Source organism: Doryrhamphus excisus, chromosome 4 (assembly GCF_030265055.1).
Source record: "Doryrhamphus excisus isolate RoL2022-K1 chromosome 4, RoL_Dexc_1.0, whole genome shotgun sequence".
Taxonomy (NCBI): Eukaryota; Metazoa; Chordata; class Actinopteri; order Syngnathiformes; family Syngnathidae; genus Doryrhamphus; species Doryrhamphus excisus.
Genome location: NC_080469.1, coordinates 4,179,507 through 4,204,318, shown reverse-complemented (window position 1 = coordinate 4,204,318; position 24,812 = coordinate 4,179,507). Strand labels below are relative to the sequence as shown.

Genomic DNA, 24,812 nt, shown 5'->3' with positions numbered 1-24,812 from the left:
TTTTATTTATTATTAGCATATTAGTGCTTAAACTCGCCCACAAATGTTCAGCAAATACAAGATGTGAGCGAGTGAGACCTCTCACACTGACATGTTTTTTTGATGACAGTGTCAGTGACAGTGTCTCAAAATAAGATTTGTTTATTTATGATACTGGTTTGAGATTCTAAATGTTCGTGAGTAAAAAAGACTATTTAGGAACATTCAGAAAGGATTATTTTTAAAGATTTACCTCAATGCACCTTTCCTTTATTAAATGTGCAAATGAAAATACTTAAAACACCGGGCAATAGTCCTAAAACACTTCATCAAAATCGCAAACTCAATGTCATTTAATTTCTATTTTAAAACACATTAAAATAAATAGAAATTAATAGTTTTATTACAGTAAATATTACTTTATTGCTATACTGTAACTTAGAGGGATGTATGGATGTAATTTTCCCCATTTTTCTTGATAATACTGATACTATGTTGGAATGCATAAAGGTAAGATTTGATGACTTTGAGTGCTAATGTGCATCATTGTGGTAGTTCGATGCTAAATCGCTAAAGCTAGCACATTGGACATCATCCACGGTCATCACATTGACAGTGTCCATCAATAGCAGCTGTAACTCCAATTTTAGCTGGCAGTTCAATGCAAACATCAACAGAGAGATGTAAAAATGTTACACTAACACTGGTTAGTTGGGCCCTCTTATGCCAAGGTAGTACTGTATATTACAATATATAGGCAATGTAATCCGTGATAAGTCAAACACAGCGACAGTAGATACAAAAACCTTTTGTCTTGCTAAAAGAGCCATCTGCCAGAATGTTGAAGATAACTTTACCAATCTAAATACTCTTTTCTTTCTCCATTTCCCATCAATATTTGTTCCAGCTTGTGGCCGAGGGTCAAACAGGAGGAGCTCATGTTAATTGCACGTCAAAAAAATTGCTTAACTTTCATTAACCCGTCACTAACACGTTAATTTGACAGTCCTAGTAATATAGCAATGCTGCCTGTACAAACACCAGAGCAGGGGGCCACACTCACTGGTTTGTGGCCAACACATACTGTATCTGTTTGCTCCTAATTTAGTATCTGTCACTATTGCGAACACACTGTAGTAAGTACAAGTAATGATAATAGTATAACGTTTGCATTGGAACAATTTAAAGGTAGCCTGTATTGTACAAATACTATGTGCCTGTCTGTTAAATTCAGATATTTTTTTTAGTCCTGAAGTTTCCTGTCATTAATAATGCAAGCTTCTCTCTAGTCACACTAACTGTTCACAATGACCTTGACAGAACAACTGAAGCTCTCCAAGATTTGCACCCATCATGGGACGTCTTTGTGTCTTGTCTGATCACTTCCAGAACGACTACATTTCTGTTTAAGCTTTGAGAGTCCACGGCTGTGTCTGCTGTGTTTAATAGCTGATAATGTAATGATGTTTCCATCAGAGGGAAGCCTAATGATTGGCTGTGGTGGACGTGCAATGTGGGAGCCAGATAAACGCCCCCCCCTCAAATACTGGGATTGGCCAATCAATAATATCTCCTTCTAGTGTCCTCCTCGTTTGTCCTTTGAAAGTATTTCTAGTCATTATGCTTTAGTACTGTAGTTAGACGGGATATCCATGGCTTTATTCCACAATCACTGAATGATAATTACCAATGTCATTTATGTGAAATAATGCATCTTAATTATCCATGTGTGTGTTTTTGTACAGGTTTTGAGCTGCTGTATCAGCCAGAGGTAGTGAGACTCTACCTGTCTTTGCTGACAGAGAGTCAAAACTACAACACCCTAGAGGCCGCTGCTGGAGCTCTGCAGAACCTTGGTGCCGGACAGTGGACTGTAAGTGTCATGGTGGGGAGGGTACATACATTAAATCCATCTCTAATTATGCTATGGTAACAAAAAAAAGGCTGATAGACTTGAGTATGATATACAATAAATAAAGACGTGTATTCCAATTAAAGCGTCAGAGAGGCTAACATGCAGGCAGCAGTAACTTCTAAACAGGGACAACTAGATGGGCTGTCCTATTTTATACAGTCTATGTATTCTCTGTAGTGAGCATCAGGGACAGTGTTTTAGTTTGCATCTCTGTGTGAATACACCTTTCAGGCAGATGAAATCAGTCGTCAGCAGGCCCCCTCTGGCTACTTGGGTAGAATCACATGAGTGGTTCATTCCCTCCCTCCCTCCCTTGTCACATTTTACACTCTCAATAATTCAGTTGGAGTGATTTCCAGCAAAGGTGGCCATTTTAGAACAAATCCTTTTCGCCTATGATACATGTTCTTCCCGTGGAAGCCGATCAGAAGGTCCCACGGCCAGACTCAGGAGATGGTAGAGCTGCTTATACATTTGTCACATCTGGCTGCTGGACTAAGCCATTGCTCCCTGCATGAGCTTGGCTCTTTGTCAAACCGTGCTCATCTTACTGCTGGATGTTGTCCATTTGCAAGGCTTACTACTGCCATCTTGTGTCTTTTCACGTCCACTGATATTCTAAATCAGGGGTCTCAAATTCAATTTACTTGGGGGCCACTGGAGCTCGGGTCTGGGTGAGACTGGGCCGCATCAGGTTTTCCAAAAAAAAAAAAAACGCATTTATTAAAAACAAAAACATTTAAAAAACGTTGCTTTGGTTCCAATTTTCTACAATAAAAGCTCTGATAAAACATTCCACTGTTCTCAAATATCTTCCTTTTTATTTTTCTACACAAAATAAGATGAAAAATAAATAAACAAATCAAGAATAAAGAAAATCAATCAGTAGTAAATAAATATAATAATAATAATAAAATGACAAATAATAAAAACTTAAGAAACCACATATAGTTGGTGGGTAGACAAATTATTTTTTTCAGATTAAAATGAACAAAGCATTATTAGAGCCCTGTAGACATGACAAAACACGACTATAGTCACATTTATACTTTTTTTTATTTACAACATATTGCGCAACTGCAGGGTCTTGAGATACATGCTAACTCGCAAACTAGAGAGCTAGCGACCTAAACGGTAGCCTTCAAGTTATTTCCTTTAAACTTAAATAGCCAAAAACTTACCACTTCCACACGGATAGGGAGGATAACTATTAACAGTTATTTAACCTTTAACATGAACATTAATCAAACGTAATAATTTTTTTCTTGGTACATGATACCATACAGCATCCATATCAAACTTGCGTGGGCTACACTAACATTAAACTTTCATATCAAGGTGGGGGCCTCAAACTAGTGTCATGCGGGCCACATTTGGCCCGCGGGTCACGTGTTTGAGACCCCTGTTCTAAATCAAGACACATTATATCACTTTTTGTTAAAAAATTTCCAACACAATATAATTACTATTAAAATGTAATTATCCTATTTGAGTTTTCACAGAAAATGGTTTGGATGTTTGTGACTTTCTGCCATACTATTAAATGGAATGTTCAAATGATAAAATGCACTCACACATGACACCCTGTCTACCTTTCAGTGGTCTAACTACATCCGCGCCACCGTGCGTAAGGAGAAAGGGCTCCCCATCCTGGTGGAGCTGTTGCGATCCGACTCCGACAAGGTGGTCCGAGCTGTGGCCATCGCCCTTCGCAACCTCTCCATTGATCGTCGCAACAAGGACTTAATTGGTAAACATGTGCCGTTCCGCACATGCACACTTAATACAGTTTATTCAGCTGCATGAGTATTTGGCCATTATTCTGCTTCTTGTGCCGCCTGTTTGCCATGTAATGATCAGTTTCATGCAAATTGCAGTGCTTAAAGTATTCCGGCACTGTGTCAGATCCTACGTTGGCAACCATAACCAAGGGTACACATACAGTAATTGTTTGCGACGTGTGTTGCTGCGCAACAAAATCAAATCCAGACTGAAGTGTAAATAGAATAAAAACACATTACAATTCATTCTGTACCATTTTGCAATGCAAATCCACAAGTGACAGGCGACAAGTGGTAACAACACATACTGTAACACAATGATGAACCTTGTCCAACCAATAGGAGCCTGTTTGCACTTCTGTACTTACACAGTCAATATATGTGGGAACAGAAGAACCAGAGTTGAATAGTTGAGATTTTTTTCATTGTTGAATGAGAAAGGGCTGCTTTTCTGAGTGAAAAGTGAGTGAACTAATGAGTGACTTTGCTGTGCATTCAGGAACAAACATAACAAAAATGTTCCACTGCATCCAACGGTTGTTTTCTTCTGTTGAGACTTTTTATTTAGACAAAAGTGAAAGGAAAGATATACAAAACTGTGGTGAGACCAGCCATGTTGTTTGGTCTAGAGAGGAAAAGACAGGAAGCAAAACTGGAGGTAGCAGAGATAAGGATGCTGAGGTTCGCATTGGGAGTGACCAGGATGGATAGGATCAGGAAGGAGTACATCAGAGGAACATTACATGTTAGAGGCCTTGGAGATAAAGTCCTTTAGGCCAGACTGAGATGGTTGGAACATGTCCAGGGGAGAGATAGTGAATATATTGGTAGAAGGATGCTGCGTTTAGAGCTGCCAGGTGTAGAGGAAGACCTGAAGAGGAGGTTTATGGATGTAGTTAAGGAGGACATGAGAGTAGTTGGTGTGAGAGAGACAGATGCAGAAGACAGGGTTGGATGGAGGATGGATGCTGCAGAGGCAGCTGCAAAACAGAAAGGAAATAAAAATATAAAAAAGCTTAATTAACAAAATGAATGGTAAAAAAAGAAAATAAATGGAAAACATTGTTCACCTCCTCGACATTTTTGGAGACAATCATATGCTTTCTCAAGGAGAAAGGGAAAAACTAAACTTAAAACACTTATGCAGGAGAGCAATGCTAAAAACCCAAAATATTTGGAATCAACTTATGGAATGGATTGAGTAAGAAACTCAAACAACGCACTAAGATGAGTGACTTCAAAAAACAATAAACCACTTGATGTTTGCAAAATACTTATGTTTATTGTGTTTGTTACTATGTTTATCAATCACCATTATTTATGATTGTTTCATTACCTTATCACTTTTCTGTATCAAAACAATCATATATTTAACTCGGGAAGTGAAGCAACAAATTTGATGATGTATAAGTATTCTTAATATTAATTCCCTTTTGTTGTTGTTTTGGTGGTTAATAGGAAGCTACGCCATGCGGGACTTGGTCAGTAACTTGCCCAGTGGACAGCAGCGACCAGCCAAGAACTTGGAAGAGGACACCGTGGTCGCCATCCTCAACACCATCCATGAGATTGTCACAGACAGCTCCGAAAACGCTCGCTCTCTCATCCAGGCGCAAGCCATCGAGAAGCTGGTGGCCATCAACAGGACCAGGTACCATTTATATTTCTTTCTGCGCCATGAGCTCAGTCAGTTAACAAGGTGAAATAAGACGACTATGATGTGTTCACTCTACAGTTGCTCTTTGTCTTCTTATAATAAGTCTGTTGTATAGAGTGTCGAGTCACCAGAAGGATGTCATTGGCATGGTATTTTTATTCAATTAACAGCATGGTCCTTTGTATTCATTGGAGATATTGATTTTATTTCAAAAGGCCAAGCATTACTCTCGCTCTCTCTCTCTCTCTGGCTTGAACACTCAGCAGGAGTTATCCATTTATCCATCTAATAAATATCCAATAACAGTGACTGTTTTAGTTATTAGATTGGATTTAGCTACAGAACCCTCTTCATTCGCCATTGTTCAATCTCGACACAATCCAGGTTTAAGACCTAAAAATGCCTCATACACTTAAACACATTTACAGTATAAACTGTATGGGCACATTACTAATTAATTATCTGAGGATTTTTATCTGAAGATTTGGATGCACACTGCATACTATATTATATTATTTCTTGTTCTTTACCATGTTTTTTTTTTTTTTTGCACCTGCAGCCAGTCGCCCAGAGAAACGAAGACAGCATCCCATGTGCTGCAGACTGTGTGGAGTTATAAGGATCTAAGGAACGCCTTGACAAAAGATGGCTGGAACAAGAGTCATTTCCAGGTACTGGATAAATCAGTGGATATTCTTCAGATTTATATTACCGCAAAAAAATTTATGACCTACTAGGATCCAATCAGACCCCTTTAGACATACTTTACTCAGTTAAAAATATTTACATTTAATAATGTGTATTATTTACAGGTAGAACTGCATTGCTTCATTATGATGAGCGTTGTAATAATTTCTTATTTATTTACTCTTATTTGGGCCAATAAGAGTGGCTTGATAAAAAATACAAAACAACTATTAAAAAAAATAGGATACTGTTCTAGTACCGTATCTCTTCAGATGTGTTTGGCGAGTGCGAAACATAAATGCCTTCAGGCTGAGCGAGTTTCCATAATTTTATGACTCCCACAGGAACATTACGGCTTTACTTTAACAGCGTTTAATGTCTATAAACTGTGTTGTAATGATTAAATATGTTTTCACTGGAACAACACTTCTCTCTCAGCCCACAGTGACGGCAACGCCTAAAGGAACCAAGAATGGCAAGCCGGGTTACGATGACACGACACTGCCACTGATGGAGAAGAACCAAGGTCCACCTCAACATACTTGGATCTATTTGGCAGAAAGAGGCAATGAGCAATTCAAGGCTTCTTGCACAAAAATGAATTGCCATTATTAACCACACAAAAATAATCTGCATGACAAATTGGAATGAATTAAGTCCACACGGGGGTCTAAATTCTAATTTGAAGCTTAAATTTGCCAGTGTTTATTGTTGCTGTATTCAGACCAAATCCTATTAAGAGACTAAAGCTGACAAAGTGGGTGTGACTTTTTGTTTCATCCATCCATTTTCTATACCGCTTTTCCTCATGAGGGTCGCGGGGCATGCTGGAGCCTATCCCAGCTGTCTGTTTCATATGAATGAGACTGCATGTTTGTCGCGAGGCAAGAAGTTGAGCACCTTCCGGAACCCCTCTTTAGCATCTACCGTAATTATGATTTTGAATGAACACCGACCCGAGTTCAATTCCACCCTTCCAATCTCCGGATACTCCGGTTTCGTCCCACATTCCAAAAACATGCTAGGTTAATTAGCCACTCCAAATTGTCCATAGGTATGAATGTGAGTGTGAATGGTTGTTTGTCTATATATGTGTCCTGTGATTGGCTGGCGACCAGCCCAGGGTGTACCCCGCCTCTCGCCCGAAGACAGCTGGTATAGGCTCCAGCACCCCTGCGACCCTCGTGAGGATAAACAGTAGAAAATGAATGAATGAAAGAAAGTTTGTAATGCTTTATTCTGCATCTCATACCCCAGATATATCAAGTCTCCATACTTGATATATGATATTACTCTTGTTCAGAGTTTCTCCCCGACTGAAAAATGTAGAGACAAAAATGAGTGGTGGTAAAATTTCACATTTGGCATCCAAAGACGAGAAGATCACGGGAAACGTGTGATCATTCTGTGTCTGCGCCAACATAATTTAAGGAAATCCTTAATGAAATAGCACTTGAGTTTGGAAATGGTGTGTACCGTATGTATCACATGTCTGCTGTGTCTCTGACCTCATTAGATGGTTACTCCACCATTGACCAGAGGGACAAAGACTGCAAATACAAGACAGGGGACAGTTCAGTGGACCTGACAGAACGGGAGCCATTAAAGGTACAAGCAGAACTTGATATTCAGTAGGATTAGGGCATAGAAGATATAAATATTCTATCTCCAACTCACTTTCCTTTCTTCCTCTCCAATTTTTTTTCTGGGGTGGTCTTCAGTAGAAACTTTTACACTTTAAACGCGATTGGAATTTGTCGTCGGGTTGTAGCTCAGGGCCGTGAATACCCTTAGATCTGTGAGCCACTCTATAATGAAGTGGAAGCTTTTGCAGTCACATTGATTAAAATAAAAACATGGAAACCGCACATGCCTTGCCAATGAGAAGACAGACACTTTATCATACCGGCTTCACACTGTTGCCAAATGCTGACTGTTAATTTGCCGTTAAAGTGGCAGTGCAGAAGACTCTAGTGCAGTCGTTCCCAACCACAGCGCCGCGGCACATCAACGTGATGTCAAGTACCCTGATGGAAATCATCCATCCATCTTTTTTCCACTTATCTGAGGTTAGTTTGCAGGGATAGTAGCCTCGGATGAGAAGCCCAGACTTCCCTCTCCTTGGCTGCTTTCTTCGGCTCTTCTGTGAGGATCCGGAGGCGTTCCCAGGACAGTTGAGAGACAGAGCCTCTCCAACATGTCCTGGGTCTTCCCCGAGGCTTCCTCCCGGTCGGGCGTGCTGTGAAAACCTCCCTAGAGCAGCAGCTCTACTACAAGTCTCTGCTGGATGACAGCGCCACCCTATGGAGGAAACTCATTTTAGTCGCTTGTACCTGCAATCAGTCAGTACCCAGACCTCCTGACCAACTTCACTTTATCGGTCTGAAAATTATTTGATTGGATTTGATTAGATAGAAATGTATTTACCCCCTGGGTTTGTGCCCTCAGGGAAATTAAGGTTCCAGTAGCAATAGTGGCACAGCACACTGAGTAAACAGGTCATTTACTAGACATTGTGATGGTGTTCCGAGATATTTATCTCATGTAAAATATGTGCTTTGGTGAAATAAAAGTTGGGAAACACTGCTCTTATACTTAGTTAGTGTTAGATGCATGACTTAGAGGTGTATTGTTACTTTACTTATTGTTAGTGGTGGCCATTCATCACATGGCACATATAGACAAACAACCACACTGATAAGCAATTTCGAGTATCTAATTAACCAGGCAGCCACAGTACCCAGAGAAAACCCAGAACTAATTGAATACTACTGCAGTTTAAATGTAAAGTGCTAAGTTTTTTTGCACTTCCTTATTTAAATTCATGTTTGGGCTCAGTGTCAGTTGGTTCCATTATTCTTTGCCCAGCTCCTAAATGAAAGGCTGCAGGAATAATCATCATGATTGGCAGTGAACAGCCTTTCAGCGTTTGTGCTTTATGAAGCTTTCTTGTAAAAATAAGTGGTAACTGAAACATATAGAAAAAATAAAATAAAATTCCAATACCGCTCATGTAGCAGGCTAAACACAAATCAGCTAACAGTTAGCTAACACATGTACACAATGCAAACTAGCAGTAGCATGAGGTTAGCGAACTTGACAAAACAAGTACAACTTTTGAAATAGAAAATGCATCTATGTAAGTGTTTTATACACCAATATACTTGCAAAGACGATAATTTCACAAGAAACAAGCGTTTAGAGCGACTTTCAGCGTGTTTATGAGGTTTTCTCGTTTCGGACTGCTTTTCACCGAGAGAAAACCACAAAGCTTGTCTATATTCGAGAGCACTCACTCTCTAGTGACCCAAGACGATAATTTCTAGAGAAGATGTCTCACTCTGTAAACTTTTTAACCTTAGCGTTGTTAACAATATTTATTAGAACTTTTAGCTATTTATTACTTTCATTTTAACTAACTTATGAAATGTATGAATTATTAATGTCTTCGACCCAAAGACATGACAGCGTTACTCAAACACATCTGTGCCTCTCCTCGAAGATTTAGCAAAATTATAACATAACTTTTAGCAGTGTCTCCTTCTTTTGCATGTTGCTTTGACTTCTTTCCCTTGATAACTTGCTGACGGCAGGAAATTAACACTGGCTTTTCTGTCTTGGGTGCATGTGTATGTCTAATGTATTGATCTCTTTTTGTTTTGCTTTGTGTTTTTTTTTTTTAACCCACCCTTCTGTGGTCACAGAATGACACAAGTAAGAAACACTATATCAGAAGTAACAGGCCTGCGGTCAGTCTGGTGGACGCTTGTGATGTTAAGCCCCAGCCTGTTGATTCCTGGGTCTAAATGCATGCATGGTAGGTCTGAAAAGGAAAATCACCAAAATAACCATCTTCACCCTTACGTTGGACCGCAGCACCCTGTTTCCATTCCTTGTTTGTCCTTTGATAGCATCTAGTTTCATCTAACGTCCACATAATGCATCATCATCTGTCACTGTGCACCTGCAACAGAGATGTCACCTGGTTCCACTGTATGCTCACGTCTCACTCCTTTTCCTCACGAAAAAATAGATGTTGAAATCTGTTGAGAGTTTTTCACATAATAACGGTTGTCCCCTCTCCTAACCAATTAGTCTATTAATGGAATCAAGCATTGACTAAGAATATAATTATGAGTTGTGGCCCTTTCCTACATGCATTATTTTGTCACAACTTCAATTTATTGCGCTCTGGTTCTACCATATCTTACTTATTGTGTGGAAATATGGGCTAATAACTATAAAAGCAATCTTCACTCGCTAAATGTACTGCAAAAAGGGCCAGTAAGGATAATTCATAATGCCGCCTACAGAGAACATACTAACTCCTTATTTCTAAAATCACAAATACTTCAACTTGCTGATATAGTTCATCTTCAAACAGCTAAAATAATGCATAAGGCTAAAAATAACCAATTAGCTAAAAATGTCATCCAATACTTCTCTACAAGAGAGGAGAAATATGATCTCAGGGAAGAAGTACATTTGAAACACTTATATGCTAGGACTACGTTGAAAAGCCATAGCATTTCAGTATGTGGAATCAAACTATGGAATGGATTGAGTAAGGAAATCAAACAATGCACAACAATGAGCCAATTCAAGAAACAATACAAGCAGTTGATGTTTGCTAAATACAAGGATGAAGAGTCTTGAACCAGTCATGGTGTGCTATATATATCACTATATTGACACTTACAATGGTAAGTGTCATTGGATGCTCATATTACCTCGTACTTTGGTATGTGACAAAAAATTAAATAAAAGTAAAATAAAGTAAAAAAAAAAAAAAAACTTAAATTATATTAGGAAAGCAGGAAGTGAACAAATGTAAGAGTTACTGATTGTAAAATTACCAGATGGAGGGGTAGGATTTAATAAGCTTTGCTTCTTCCTACTCCTTTTGGAACTGTGAACTGATTATGTGATGCATTCAATTGTAATCTGATGCATGTTCAAATGAAATAAAACCATTACCATTACCAATAATGACAAGGGTATCCACAATGCTGCAGCCCATATATAGGCTTATATTAAACTACACTGAGTTGGATTTAGCGTCTTTAATGTACAAAATGTGTGGACACTGGACACAATAACTTTTGCTGAACGTTTTGTAATCATGGTGATTGTTGGCTGCTTATTTTCATAACCTAATATCCACATTGTATTATGCTTTAAGTGTCCATTTTGTTCTCGCCTGTTTATTTGTGTCCCATTCTTTCTACTGACAGACTCTCATATGTTGACCTTTCTGTGATCCTACTCAAAGTCATTGTCGTCATTTTTCTCTCTATATTAAATGTCATCCTCAGTGTACCATAAATATCGTATAAGTATACTGGCAGTGGCGCTGTTCATTGTAGTCTGGCTGCTTTGTGTCCAAAGACACACACTGTTAAAATGAACTAAGGTAAGTCATTCTACCTCATGCTTAGTCTCTCATGATTTGAGTCAATATTAGATAATTACTTTCATTTCTCATGCCTCAATTTAAAAGGCATAGTGATGAGAAGTACAATAACGTCAGCTCGTTACTATGTGACTTAGTCAATGTCATGTCCAGTTATTATTTTGTGTAGTGTTACCCCGGGATGCAAGGACATGGAGGCGGGTTAGTTGAATAGTTTTTCATTAACAAAAGAAATGGGAAATAATAAAGTGATAATCCAACCAAGTGTCATTAGGAACATTGAACTTATTTCAAGGGTTCTTATATGCTATACATTCACGACAAGGTGAAATATTTTATATATGAGAATGTATTTCTTCATAATTTTGACAATTACAGTTTACATCTTATAAAAACCCCAACTTCAATAAGTCATCAAATCTGAAAAATAGTCAAAAAGTTCATTCCAGCCATAACTCGCCACTTCATGCGTCAAATTGTGCGTCTTCACGCTATCACAGTTGTAAAAAAAAATACAAATTAATAAATCAGCAGTGTTTTGTAGTTGATTACAGCCCATTATTAGTCATAAAATATGCATATTTAAGTAAATTGCACAAACATCTGGCCTAAATCAAGCAATTTCAAGTGTAAAAATGATAAATGAACTAAAATAATAAATAATAAAAATAATAAAAATAATAAAAAATAATAAAAATAATAAAAATAATAAAAATAATAAAATAAAATAAAATAAAATAAAATAAAATAAAATAAAATAAAATAAAATAAAATAAAATAAAATAAAATAAAATAATAAATATAAGGAATTCGTAAGACACATTAAAATGTTTTGATATGTAGTATTCTACACCGGTCACTAGGTGTAAGTAATACTACACTGATGAGACAGCTACTGCAGGAAGTACTCGGCGTGACTGTCACCGTGATCTAATGTCATACTGAATGTCTCTAATGGTTTGATTTGCTGTGTTCCAGGCTTAAAGCAGCGACAGCGTGACACAACAGGAGGATCTCTCACATTACCACTGCCATTTCATACAGAGCTCATGTTGGGAGCTGAACTTTGTACAGATAGAAGATTTTAAAAATAATACAGATGATCACAACAGCGACCAGCATAAAAAAAAGAAAAAAATATATATATGAAGTGACTATTCCTACTGCTTTTACATTTCTACATTCCCACTGGACAGCGTGTGAATTCTACAGTTTGGAGCGCCACAGTACCGGTGACATGAAGGCACCCTGGGGGGGATGGTTGTGACAAAGTAAGGTGGGGGACGTGAATGGGAGAACGGAATGTGTAGTGAAAAGGAAAGAATGCCAAGAAGGAATAATTCAGCTATTTCAATTTGTTGTGTAGCTTTGTGTGATTTTTGGGAAGGGGATTGGATTGGCGTGTTTGAAAGTCGCTGGATGTCAGATGGGGGAGGGGTGCTAAAGAAAAGGGAGGAGCTTTAGCAGAGTAGATAAACATGGACACTCAAGTCAAGGCTGAATTATACTACGGCGCCCTCATCTTTATATACTAGCTCCTTGGTGTGAGCTGCAATTCCGTACCAAAACTCTAGTGGGCAGTGTTTAGTAGTGGAGCAACATCCACGCTAGAGCCTCGCTTTACACAGGAGTTCAATTCCAGAAAATCATAGGCATGGCACATGGCATTGACCCGAGTTATGTGTTTAACACTTTTTAAAGTATAAAATGTATTTTGTATTTATTAGTGATGAATGGGGCTGCACGGTGGACGAGTGGTTGGCGTGCAAGCCACACAGCTAGGAGACCCAGGTTCAATTACCCGCTCGACTTTGCATGTTCATGGTTTTCTACGGGTACTCCGGTTTCCTCCCACATTCCAAAAACATTAAACGGTAAATGTTTAATTTTCGAGCTGCACGGTGTTCGAGTGGTTAGCGCGCTGGCAACACAGCTTGGAGACCCAGGTTCAATTCCTAAATTAAGTATGTCAAACCATAAAAATGACTAAATTAACTGAAATACAAGTCATTTAGAATATGCATTTAAAGACATTAGGTTGATATGTAATATTTTACATTGGTCACTATGTTTCAATATTGTTGTTGTAATGTTAGCTATGACACACAAGCACCAGACTGATGATTTTTGGAACAACGGCTTTTGTAGCAGGTTTGAATTGAACGGTAAATGTTTAATTTTCGGGCTGCACGGTGGACGAGTGGTTAGCGCACAGGCCTCACAGCTAGGAGACCCAGGTCCAATTCCTAAATTAAGTATGTCAAACCATAAAAATGACTAAATGAACTGAAATACAAGTCATTTAGAATATGCATTTAAAGACGTGGGGTTGATATGTAATATTTTACATTGGTCACTATGTTTCAATATTGTTGCTGTAATGTTAGCTGAGACACACAAGCACCAGACTGATGATTGTCGGAACAACAGCTTTTGTAGCAGGTTCGAATTGAACGGTAAATGTTTAATTTTCGGGCTGCACGGTGGACGAGTGGTTAGCGCGCAGGCCTCACTGCTAGGAGACCCGGGTCCAATTCCTAAATTAAGTATGTCAACCCATAAAAATGACTAAATTAACTGAAATACAAGTCATTTAGAAAATGCATTTTTAAGACGTTGGGTTGATATGTAATATTTTACATTGGTCACTATGTTTCAATATTATTGCTGTAATGTTAGCTGAGACACACAAGCACCAGACTGATGATCGTCGGAACAACGGCTTTTGTAGCAGGTTTGAATTGAACGGTAAATGTTTAATTTTCGGGCTGCACGGTGCACGAGTGGTTAGCGCGCAGGCCTCACAGCCAGGAGACCCGGGTCCAATTCCTAGATTAAGTATGTCAAACCATAAAAATGACTAAATGAACAGAAATACAAGTCATTTAGAAAATGCATTTAAAGATGTGGGGTTGATATGTAATATTTTACATTGGTCACTATGTTTCAATATTGTTGCTGTAATGTTAGCTATGACACACAAGCACCAGACTGATGATTGTCGGAACAACGGCTTTTGTAGCAGGTTTGAATTGAACGGTAAATGTTTAATTTTCGGGCTGCACGGTAGTCGAGTGGTTAGCGCACAGGCCTCACAGCTAGGAGACCCGGGTCCAATTCCTAAATTAAGTATGTCAAACCATAAAAATGACTAAATGAACTGAAATACAAGTCATTTAGAAGATGCATTTAAAGGCATTGGGTTGATATGCAATATTTTACTATGTTTCAATATTGTTGCTGTAATGTTAGCTACGACACACAAGCACCAGACTGATGATTACCGGAACAACAGGCTTTTGTAGCAGGTTTGAATTATCTCACAAAAGGCACAATAATCCCTAACACAGACTATTATTGCGGCTGTAACTCACACCACACTAAAATTCAACTCTGAACCCCTGATGTCACTTCCTGTCTACTCAACTCCCCTCGACAAACACAAGCATGAGTCTTATGTATGTCTTAACTGGCTTATTTTATGTTATTTTAGCTACTATATCGGGTAATATGAGTGGAAATGTGAATATAGGGGTGCTATTTTATGTCTAGAGGGCTCTAATAATGTTAACAACCACATTTAAACGGTCCTGAACAGGTTTTCTATGCTCTAACTACAAAAGTATTCAATTTATAAATAACGACTCCCACTTCGCAGAAATCATATCAAGCGTAGCATAATTCAGCCTTTTCTTTTCATTTTCTTCACTATTTAAAAAAAAAGTGCACTGACATGCTTTGGAATCATTGGTTGATTGTATAACGGGAGGATTCTGCAGGTTGTGCTCTGAGCAAAAGAAAGTGACGGCAAGACACAACAAAGACGTTTAAATGAAACGACAACACAAGAAATGAGTATCACATGACAACACACTTGCTGGGCTTTTCTGATTTGTGACTCTTTGTCAGTGATGTGTATTAAACAAATATAAAGATATGTCTTTTGGCAAGGAATATGGTCATTTTGGTCAAAAATAGAACTAAACTGTTTTTTTTATGTTGGTCAACTTTTACATTAATGTATGTTATGGTAAAAAAAAAGACATCAATGAATACCTTATTATTTGGATAAACATCATGCTCATTAATAACATACATGTGTCACATATAGTCAATTTTTGCAGATCATCACGTATTTATATTTTGAATGTGTTGTTTCCAAGGGCAAAGAAAGAAATGAAACTGATGATTATTTTTCTTCTCACTTAAGAGAAATGCATGACAAAAAACAGTGTACAGATGTCCATATTCTTTTCAAGTGCCAGTTTTTTTTTTTGTTTCTGTGGTTTCACCCTATTATTGACATGCAGCAAGATACAATCCAAATGGATGTGAATGGTTTGACGCATAATGAAGGATCACACTGTAAAAAAAAAAAAAAATCAAGTATGAAAAGGTCATATAGTATATATTTTTGCAAAGTTTCAGGGTTGGTCAGTTAGACTTTGGAAAGACAGCGTGAAATGGAATCATATTGCATCATATTTTTCCACACACAACTTTGATGGTCGTTTCAACAGTCTAGTTGCCCATAAAACGGAGACGGAAAATTTTTGTATCACTTGTACGTCATCCTGGCGAATGGCATGTGCCTGCATTGACGTTTTTTCTTTGTGACGTGATTTTATAAGAGCTTGCATATTTTACACAGTGTTTACAAAGGTGTGTGCTATGGTAAAACTTAATAAACTATAAAAAAAAATCAAATAAAACAACCTGTATCAATAAGTCCAGAGTTAAAAAATATAACACCCAACGTCCCTTTTGTTGATCCTCAGAAGTGTGTGTTTTCATCTTAAAAAATACATGTGACTGTGGCTGTTCTTGACTGCCTCTGCAGCACCAAAGCAACCAAAGGCGTCGTATTAATTAACATGAACTGAAGCGTGTATTGGTTGTGTGATGGTGTGCATTTATGAAATGAAGCGCTGGTAAACAAACAGGAACGCGGACACACAACATGGAATCAAGCCTACCAGTCGGTGTAGATATAACTGATTCAACTTTGTCAAAATAAAAGTCAGTGTACTTCTCAGTAGCAAGATGTGTTTGTACCTATCATGTGCCTTAATCTTTTCCATGCTAGATAAAGATGTGTGTTTTTGTATAACCTTATTCCTGCCCGCTCTTGTACGGTGAGGGAGATGTTTTTTTTTTGATCCCCTGCTGATTTTATAGGTTTATTCATAAATAAATTTGCATTTGATTGAGAGAAATAAAACATAAAACCTGGTTAGCTCTAATAATTTTGGGGCTGTTGCTTGGCATCCATTCCCTCTAAATCCCTGTAACCTCGGTCATATGTTTTGGGTTCATGGTCATTCACGATCCATGATCAGCAGAGGATCAAATAGTTATTTCCTCCACTGTATCACAAAGTTATCATCCATGCAATGCCCCCCCCCCCCCCCCACACACACACACCTTCCCCCAATTTGTAGTTTAGACTGTGGGTTTCTGCCTTGTAAAGCATTGTATTTTAAAGTTTTACAAATGTTAGGGTCAAATCAAAAATGGTTTTAATTTCCCTAGAGGAGTGAACTTGTTCATGCTTTAGTAGCGAAGCAGAAGCGATGCCACAGTGACAGAATGTATGACTTTAATCTGACTAATACCCCAGATGCAGATATTACACTTGTTAAACATAACACAAACATGCTGGTTTGTAGAGTAAGTATACATTTGGTGTGTTTTCAATAAATCATGCCTGGAAAGATAGCCATGTTTGCTTGTGTGCCTTATTTCAGGTGCTATGTGATCCACCATTTTTAATAGTTTATTTTATTTTTATTTATTTTTATTATTATTTATTAAGTTTTCCTGAAAAAAATAGTGGCACAGCATTTCAGATTGTTTTGTGGAAATTTAATATTACATTTATTTGGCCATTAAAAAAATGCCACTACCACTGAAGTGAGCAACAATGTAATTGTAAAAGCCTGTTTCGTTCTGTTATGTCAATACATGTTCCTTCGTATACGTGGTATAATATTATTATTATTATTAAAGTATCCATGCCGGTGTTTGACTTGAAACTTGTTATAATCAGTGGAAAGTAGATATTTTATTTTAGTTGAGTGGGAATATGACTGCGGAAATGAAATTAATTTTATTCAGGCAACTCTTTGAACACCATAGAGACAGACGGGGTCCTTCTTTTCATAATAACAACATGGCGGCTCTCTGTAGAGGCAGGCACAGGTGGAAATCGGTGAAATGGTGTCGTCTTATAACCAGATCTGTGACAGGTAACAGTGTGTTGTGTGCCGGAGTAAATAATAAAGCTTTTATTGACGATACTTTTGCAAGTAAGAACGGTAATTGATTAAATTAATTCACAAACAAACTCTGTCGGACTTTTTTTGTTTTTACTATTTGTATTTATTGCTGATACTCTGCCTCGCAAGTGTATTTCAAACAACACATTTGATTTAAGTGTGACAAATGACAAATATTTATTTCTGTAGTGTTTGCGCCGTTGAGAATGTTTAGGCTGAGGGCTGGGCTTGTGACTAACTTTGCCAGATAGTGAGCAACCACAGCTCTTGTTGACTAGCTATTTATATTTCCGACTCCCAATACTGATACTGACTTTTATCCGTCATGCAGGCAAGTATGACTATGATGTGGTGGTCATCGGAGGGGGATCAGGAGGACTGGCTTGTTCCAAAGAAGGTGAGAAGTGTAGTCAAGGATGCACATAATGCACATAAGCATCTGCCTAGTAACATTATAGTAATATGTGTTGTTTACAACAGCTGCACAACTAGGACTGAACGTTGCTGTTCTGGATTATGTGGAGCCCTCTGCAAAAGGTGAACACACAACACTAATTCCTCCGCTCACAAAAAGTTGGCTATATTGTTAGAGATGTTTACATTTGACATTGATCCAGAATATACAATTTTCTTCTACAAATATAATTTAAATGCATGAAATGAGTGTGTGTTTCCGTCCAGGCACCAAGTGGGGGCTTGGTGGCACATGTGTTAATGTTGGCTGCATACCCAAGAAGCTCATGCACCAGGCGGCTCTGCTTGGTACTGCAATCAAAGATGCCAGGAAGTATGGTTGGCAGATTTCAGGACCAATTTCACATGACTGGTAAGATTTGAAGACTGAACAGCACCATCTAGTGACGTTATTGTAGAACTACAACCCTGTATTGTAATAGATACAGTCATGGAAAGAAATATTAAACCACCCTTGTTTCTTTAGTTTATCGATCCATTTTAATGATCGGTACAACTAAAGGTACGTTTGTTTGGAGAAATATAGTGATGATGACAAAAATCGCTTATAAGAGTTTAATTTAAGAGCTGATATCTAGTAACTTCCATTGATAATAACCAAAATCACAGGGTCTTACATGAATAACGATAGCATTGTACTGCCAAAAAATGAACTCTTGTGAGGTATTTTTGTTGCCACCGTTATATTTGTCCAAACAAGGGTACCTTTAGTTATACCAGGCATTAAAATGAACAAAAAGTGAAGTGAATTTAACAAGATAGTAAAACTGTATGTTCACTATACACAGTTTTCTGTGTAAGAGCTCAGTTTTTTTTGTTACCTGTTTGGTAACAGTGATGAATGATTTGTTGATGCAATGATTTGTTGATATTTTGGCAGTGTTTCTATGTGATCTGTGTTGTCATTTTCTCATGTGCTTTCAGGTCCACCATGGCCGACGCGGTTCAGAACCACATCCGGTCTCTGAACTGGGGTCACCGTGTTCAGCTCCAGGACAAGTCAGTCACATACATACATAACAATCACACTCATTGTTTGTTTATAATACAGGTACTACAGTAGATCCCTGCACATTTGCGATTCAGCAGTCATGGTGTCGCAAATTTGTCTAAAATAAAAGTATTTTAATATTATGTTTTTCCAAATAGGCATTTTTTCAGCAGAAAACACGTATTTCACAATTTGTCAGTATATAGTTATCAGTCACTTTTGTTGCAAAAATGTTTACCTGAAAACCGTGGAGGAGGACAACAACATCAAGGTAGCTGGTCTTACTCCAAATCCTTGACTGCATTCGCTACAAGTCTTAACACCTGAAAAAAAAACCCAAATATTACCAATATCACTATAAGTAGTTTAATGTCAAAAGTAAATGTACATATGTTTCCACATTTGAAAAAAAATGGAGGGAGAGACAAATTAGGTGCAAACTAATTATAACATATTAATGAGCCAATTCAAGAAACAATACAAGCATTTGATGTTTGCTAAATACAAGGATGAAGAGTCTTGAACCAGTCGTGATGTGCTATATATATCACTATATTGACACTTACTACGGTACACATTATGTAATTGTATGGTCATATCACCTTGTACTTCGGTACGGGACAAAAAAAAACTTAAAAAAAAATTGTAATCTGATGCATGTTCAAATGAAATATTACCATTAATTCAAGCCATTAAATTACTGGTCAAAAGTCTTTGAACATCCTGAAACTATACAGCTGTTACTGCATACAGAAACGCCATGCTGTACCCTCTGTTATGCAACTCGTTGATCAGAGGTTCATCTTACAGTAAGACACAAAACACAAGTTTACCCACTTACCTATGTATATATATATGTATACCATATGTAAGTTCATACAAATGTGTTGTTGTTTTTTTTTGCAGGAAGGTGAAGTATCTGAACATGAAAGGAAGCTTGGTAGATGAACATACAATCAAAGCACTAACAAAAGCAGGGAAGGAGGTTGGTTGTTAACTCAGCAATACATTTATTTCCATATTAAGGTGAATAACATAAATGTTGCACTGAATTAAATTTAGTAAAATGCATCCTGCTTGTAAAATAAAAATGAAATCGTCACTCGCGTACCTGCTGGGAATGAATGACGAATCTAACATTTGCCCTGAAAGGATTTTGTGAAAATACTTTAAAGGCCACTTGCCTTCTTTATCTGACATTTCCTTGTTTTTCCAAGGATATGAACAATGACTGTTACTTCACGTCCTCCTTTCATGCAGATGACCCTGACTGCCAAGAACATTGTGATTGCTACAGGTGGACGACCCAAATTCCCCACAAATGTTAGTATCATAGTTGCCATCAGTCAATGACAGGATATCTCTTTAGCCAATGTTAAGCTTGGTTGTCTAATACAAACAAGATCAAACCAGTAAAATGACTCAGAAGTGTTCTACTTGCACGCTAACAAGACTAAAGAGAGCTCATTTTTTAGGAGCAAAGTATTCTTCTCAGCGGTTTAACTTTTCATTGCAGATACCAGGAGCAATGGAGCATGGTATCACCAGTGACGACATATTCTGGCTAAAGGAATCACCTGGAAAAACGTAAGCATATTATAAATGTACATTGAACAAAAAGTCCAGATTAAGATTATTGCACTGTTGTCCCTTAGACTGGCTATAGTAAAAGGTCTCACCAAAATTGAGCGGTTTTATCACACAGCACAATGCCACAGATATTGCTCAGTAGGCATGGTGGTTGCCAGCCAATTACAGGGCACATATAGACAAACAACCATTCACACTCACATTCATACCTATGGACAATTTGCATTCGCCAATTAACCTAGCATGTTTTTTTTGGAATGTGGGAGGAAACCAGAGTACCCGGAGAAAACCCACGCATGCACGGGGAGAACATGCAAACTCCACACAGAAATGGGCGCGGGTGGAATTGAACCCTGGTCTCCTAGCTGTGAGGTCTGTGCGCTAACCACTAGACCGCCGTGCAGCTGTGTTAAATTTTTATTAGTGTAATTATGGAATGAACTGGTGTATATTTTATTGTTGCATTATGTATTTTAACACCGGCAAAAACATGTGCGGTCCTAATGATGTGCGCTACCCATGGCATCACCTCAGTTGTTGACATGCCACATCCCGCCGTCACACACTGTTAACACGCATCGGTGACATATCACTTTTTTCTTCTCTTCCTGTAAGCCTGTCCTCACCTTCCTGATTCAGATTAGTGACAAGCATCCTGACTTTTTTCGGAACAAGGCCTTTAATCCAACCATTTAGCTCCTGTCATCACCTGGTTAATTGGTCTATCCTAGACAATTCCTCTTGGCACAGAGCACAGACAGTGACTAGTTGTGGTGAACCCGAGTCCTGTTTGCATCATGGTGACAGATACAGTGTACGTTGATGTTGGACCAGTATTGCTGTACTTTTTAGTACTTTACAGTTTACTGAGAAGTTATGTGTATTATTGATTACAATAGTGCCACGACTCTCAATATCTGCACGTAAAAGAATGTGTTGTCTTGGCATGTTTTTGCTGTTTTAACTACAATTTGATGTGATACATTGTCTGCTATTGAGCTTTTCTACCACTTGGTGGCAATAAGAGCAAGACTCTGATGTGTATGTTTTATACAGGGTCAGTGCACTGGAACAAAAACAATACCACTGGAATATTCAACAGTTTCACAAACATTTGTGTATAAATCAAAATTAACCACTCGGAAATGCCACTTCAGCTCAGAAAGTCCTTTCATAGTATGATGAGAGATGTTTACCACCCTGGGGGCAGGAAAGGTATTCAATAGCTTTAGATTCTTCCAGAAGACTGGCATCACACACACGCACCAGCAAGGTTGTTGTGCTACAGAGCTGTCATCTGTGCAGGTGAGGTCAGGGTTGGTGTGGGAAGGGATGGGTGTCTAATAGGCCTTACGCACCTGAGTGACAGATCTGGCCCTGGGCCTGAAGCCACTGCTATCATCCTGCTAGAAGTACAAAACACTGAGCCCGTGCCAGTGTCAGTCTCTGAAAATTGACCCTAGAGGAGTAGATCATCTTACAAACGTATTGATAGTTGAGAAACTGAATTGAAATAATCCAAGTATTCATTCATTTTCTACCGCTGTTCCTCACAAGGGTTGTGGGGGGTGCTGGAGCCTATCCCAGCTGTCTTCGGGTGAGAGGCGGGGTACACTCTGGACTGGTGGCCAGCCAATCACAGGGCACATATAGACAAACAACCATTCACACTCACATTCATACCTATGAACAATTTGGAGTCGCCAATTAACCTAGTATGTTTTTGGAATGTGGTGCCCAAGTGGGGAATCGAACCCTGGGCTCCTAGCTCTGTGGCCTGCATGCTAACCACTCGAAATGAATGAAGTATTCATGAGATACATTGGTACTTCAGTTTTTGGCAATGAAGGCTCCAGAAGACCAGATGAAATCCAAAATGGACAAAATAATGAAAACCCAATGAAATATAAACAAAAATATAAACAAAAATACATTTAATAGATTACTTTTAATAATTAATCATTTTTTTAATAATTACTTTTACATGCATAAAAAATGCAAAATAATTCAAAATAATGAATCAAATGGATAAATCAAGAGTTAAGATACTGTATTTAGCTTTATTGAAGACTCATGGTGGCGAAAATGGTGAGGAGTGGAAACGGGCACAAACTGTATTCCACTCGGCATATTCTAAAAATGAAATCACAGCCAATCACAGGGCACATATAGACAAACAACCATTCACACTCACATTCATACCTATGGACAATTTGGGGTCACTAATTAACCGAGTATGTTTTTGGAATGTGGGAGGAAAACCGGAGTACCTGGAGAAAACCCACGTATGCACAGGGAGAACATTTCCATTCGAGGGCGGAATTGAACCCTGGTCTCCTAGCTTCTGCGCGCTAACCACTCGACCACCGTGCAGCCCGAAATAATCCAAGTATAACAGAAAAATTGACGGTTTTCTTCCCTTCACATGATCCACATACAATATGCATGCCTAAATTTAATTACAGTATAACATTTATTAATATTAAGTAGGAAGTTAACATTTCATTAATTTTTTTCGTGTCCCAATTTTGGCCTTTTAAAAATAATAAATGTGAATTCACTTGTTTTTAACTGATACAACATAACGATGCATATGATGTCTAATGAAGTACTATCTTCATTATCATTCATTGCTCTTATACAGTACTCTCTGAGTCATACATCTGTTTTCTATGCCACTTATCCTCAATTATTAGGGTATGCTGGAGCCTATCCCAGCTGACTTCTGACCAGCTGGCCGTGATGAGTAAATCCTTGTTTGACAGGAAAAGAGCCTGTTTTTGTTGCCCTTGAACAATTGAATTTCTTCAAGTTGGAGCTGGAATTCTGGGGAAAAAACCCCAAACATATGTGAACTATACAGACTTGCTTTTTACTCAGTAATACAATCGATCTGGTTTGTTTTGTTTTTCCATAAATATATTTTCCTAAATAATCTAGCATGACAATTGTGACTTGTTGCACATGAACCATATTGAGCTCAATGGAATTTCCTGTAAAATATCTTGAAACCTTGTTATAAAGAAGCGAGCTTAGCTCATACCTAAATGTTAGTAGTACATGTTCTTGGATTTGGATATTAAAAATAATTCAAAAATGAACTCTAAATACAGGAATGAAGTATTATAATTTGCCATTGTTGCTGGAGACTGTACCTGACTGCTGAGGCATGTCACCATTCTTGGAAGAAGGTCAGTGGGTTTAGAAGTCGGACAGCTGTAGGGACTGTGGACCAGTGTGAAATACACTCAGACACAGTAGGAATGACGGGGTAAAGGAAATGAGATGTTTTGTGGTTGATGAAAGTGTAGAATCCAACTGAAGCTCTCTACTTGATCTTCTTTAAGCCTTGCACAATAGTGGTAAGTGCAACTGTGCATTACACCGACACACGGACATGGAGCATTGACATGACAAGAACAGGATTTGCTGAAGGCACTCTGAGCTGTCAGGTACATGGAAGTAGGAAGTGAGAGTGGGGCCTTCTGCATGCAGGTGATGGGCTTCACTCAATAGCTTAAATGTGGACTTGAGCTCTAAAACATGGCACACCCAATCTGCGGGGATTACTTGAAATGGTAGCAGTTAACCCTTCTTATAGCCATGGATTTTAGGTCATATTATTGACCTGGACCACACACTAACTTTGCCACACCATTAAGTACACCTGCATGATATCCCTGTGTGGACCAAACATATGGAAAGCGGGACTAGTCTGCTCCCAGAATGCTCCTAAAAACATGTTTTTTTTAGCAGTGTCTGCCATGCCAGATTTATTTGGCGCTATCCGTTCGCCTTCACACATGAACACATAATGAGACCGTGAATTTAGATCAGGGTCTCAAACACGCGGCCCGCGGGCCAAATGTGGCCCGCAGGACACTAGTTTGAGGCCCCTGCCTTGATATGAAAGTTTAATGATGTGGATGCTGTATGGTATCATGTAACCAGAAAAAATTGTTACGTTTGATTAATGTTCATGTTAAAGGTTAAATAACTGTTAATAGTTATCCTCCCTATCCATGTGGAAGTGGTAAGTTTTTGGCT

The 24,812-nt window shown here is 38.3% G+C and overlaps 2 protein-coding genes across 15 annotated transcripts in view; both read left to right on the top strand.

Annotated features, from left to right (window-relative positions):
• The window catches only part of arvcfb (ARVCF delta catenin family member b), a 221,456-nt gene extending 204,327 nt beyond the window's left edge, over nucleotides 1–17,129 (top strand). For 5 of the 13 annotated variants that reach the window (XM_058070294.1, XM_058070295.1, XM_058070299.1 and 2 more), the window contains 8 exons: nucleotides 1,725–1,852; nucleotides 3,494–3,644; nucleotides 5,134–5,326; nucleotides 5,892–6,003; nucleotides 6,458–6,584; nucleotides 7,536–7,627; nucleotides 9,724–9,836; nucleotides 12,411–17,128. In XM_058070294.1, coding sequence (XP_057926277.1) covers nucleotides 1,725–1,852; nucleotides 3,494–3,644; nucleotides 5,134–5,326; nucleotides 5,892–6,003; nucleotides 6,458–6,584; nucleotides 7,536–7,627; nucleotides 9,724–9,825 — 905 coding nt within the window. In that variant the 3' untranslated portion in view covers nucleotides 9,826–9,836; nucleotides 12,411–17,128. Of the gene's footprint in view, nucleotides 1–1,724; nucleotides 1,853–3,493; nucleotides 3,645–5,133; nucleotides 5,327–5,891; nucleotides 6,004–6,457; nucleotides 6,585–7,535; nucleotides 7,628–9,723; nucleotides 9,837–12,410 lie in introns of all 13 variants that reach the window. The other 8 variants (XM_058070304.1, XM_058070306.1, XM_058070303.1 and 5 more) reach the window with 5 other exon arrangements.
• A 255-nt stretch (nucleotides 17,130–17,384) lies between these two features.
• Nucleotides 17,385–24,812, top strand: part of txnrd2.2 (thioredoxin reductase 2, tandem duplicate 2) — a 29,704-nt gene continuing 22,276 nt past the window's right edge. Inside the window, exons 1-8 of one of the 2 annotated variants that reach the window (XM_058070308.1) lie at nucleotides 17,385–17,680; nucleotides 18,042–18,107; nucleotides 18,191–18,247; nucleotides 18,392–18,536; nucleotides 19,109–19,183; nucleotides 20,082–20,160; nucleotides 20,436–20,498; nucleotides 20,692–20,762. In XM_058070308.1, the coding sequence (XP_057926291.1) occupies nucleotides 17,518–17,680; nucleotides 18,042–18,107; nucleotides 18,191–18,247; nucleotides 18,392–18,536; nucleotides 19,109–19,183; nucleotides 20,082–20,160; nucleotides 20,436–20,498; nucleotides 20,692–20,762 (719 nt within the window). In that variant the 5' untranslated portion in view covers nucleotides 17,385–17,517. Of the gene's footprint in view, nucleotides 17,729–18,041; nucleotides 18,108–18,190; nucleotides 18,248–18,391; nucleotides 18,537–19,108; nucleotides 19,184–20,081; nucleotides 20,161–20,435; nucleotides 20,499–20,691; nucleotides 20,763–24,812 lie in introns of both variants that reach the window. The other variant, XM_058070307.1, reaches the window with a different exon arrangement.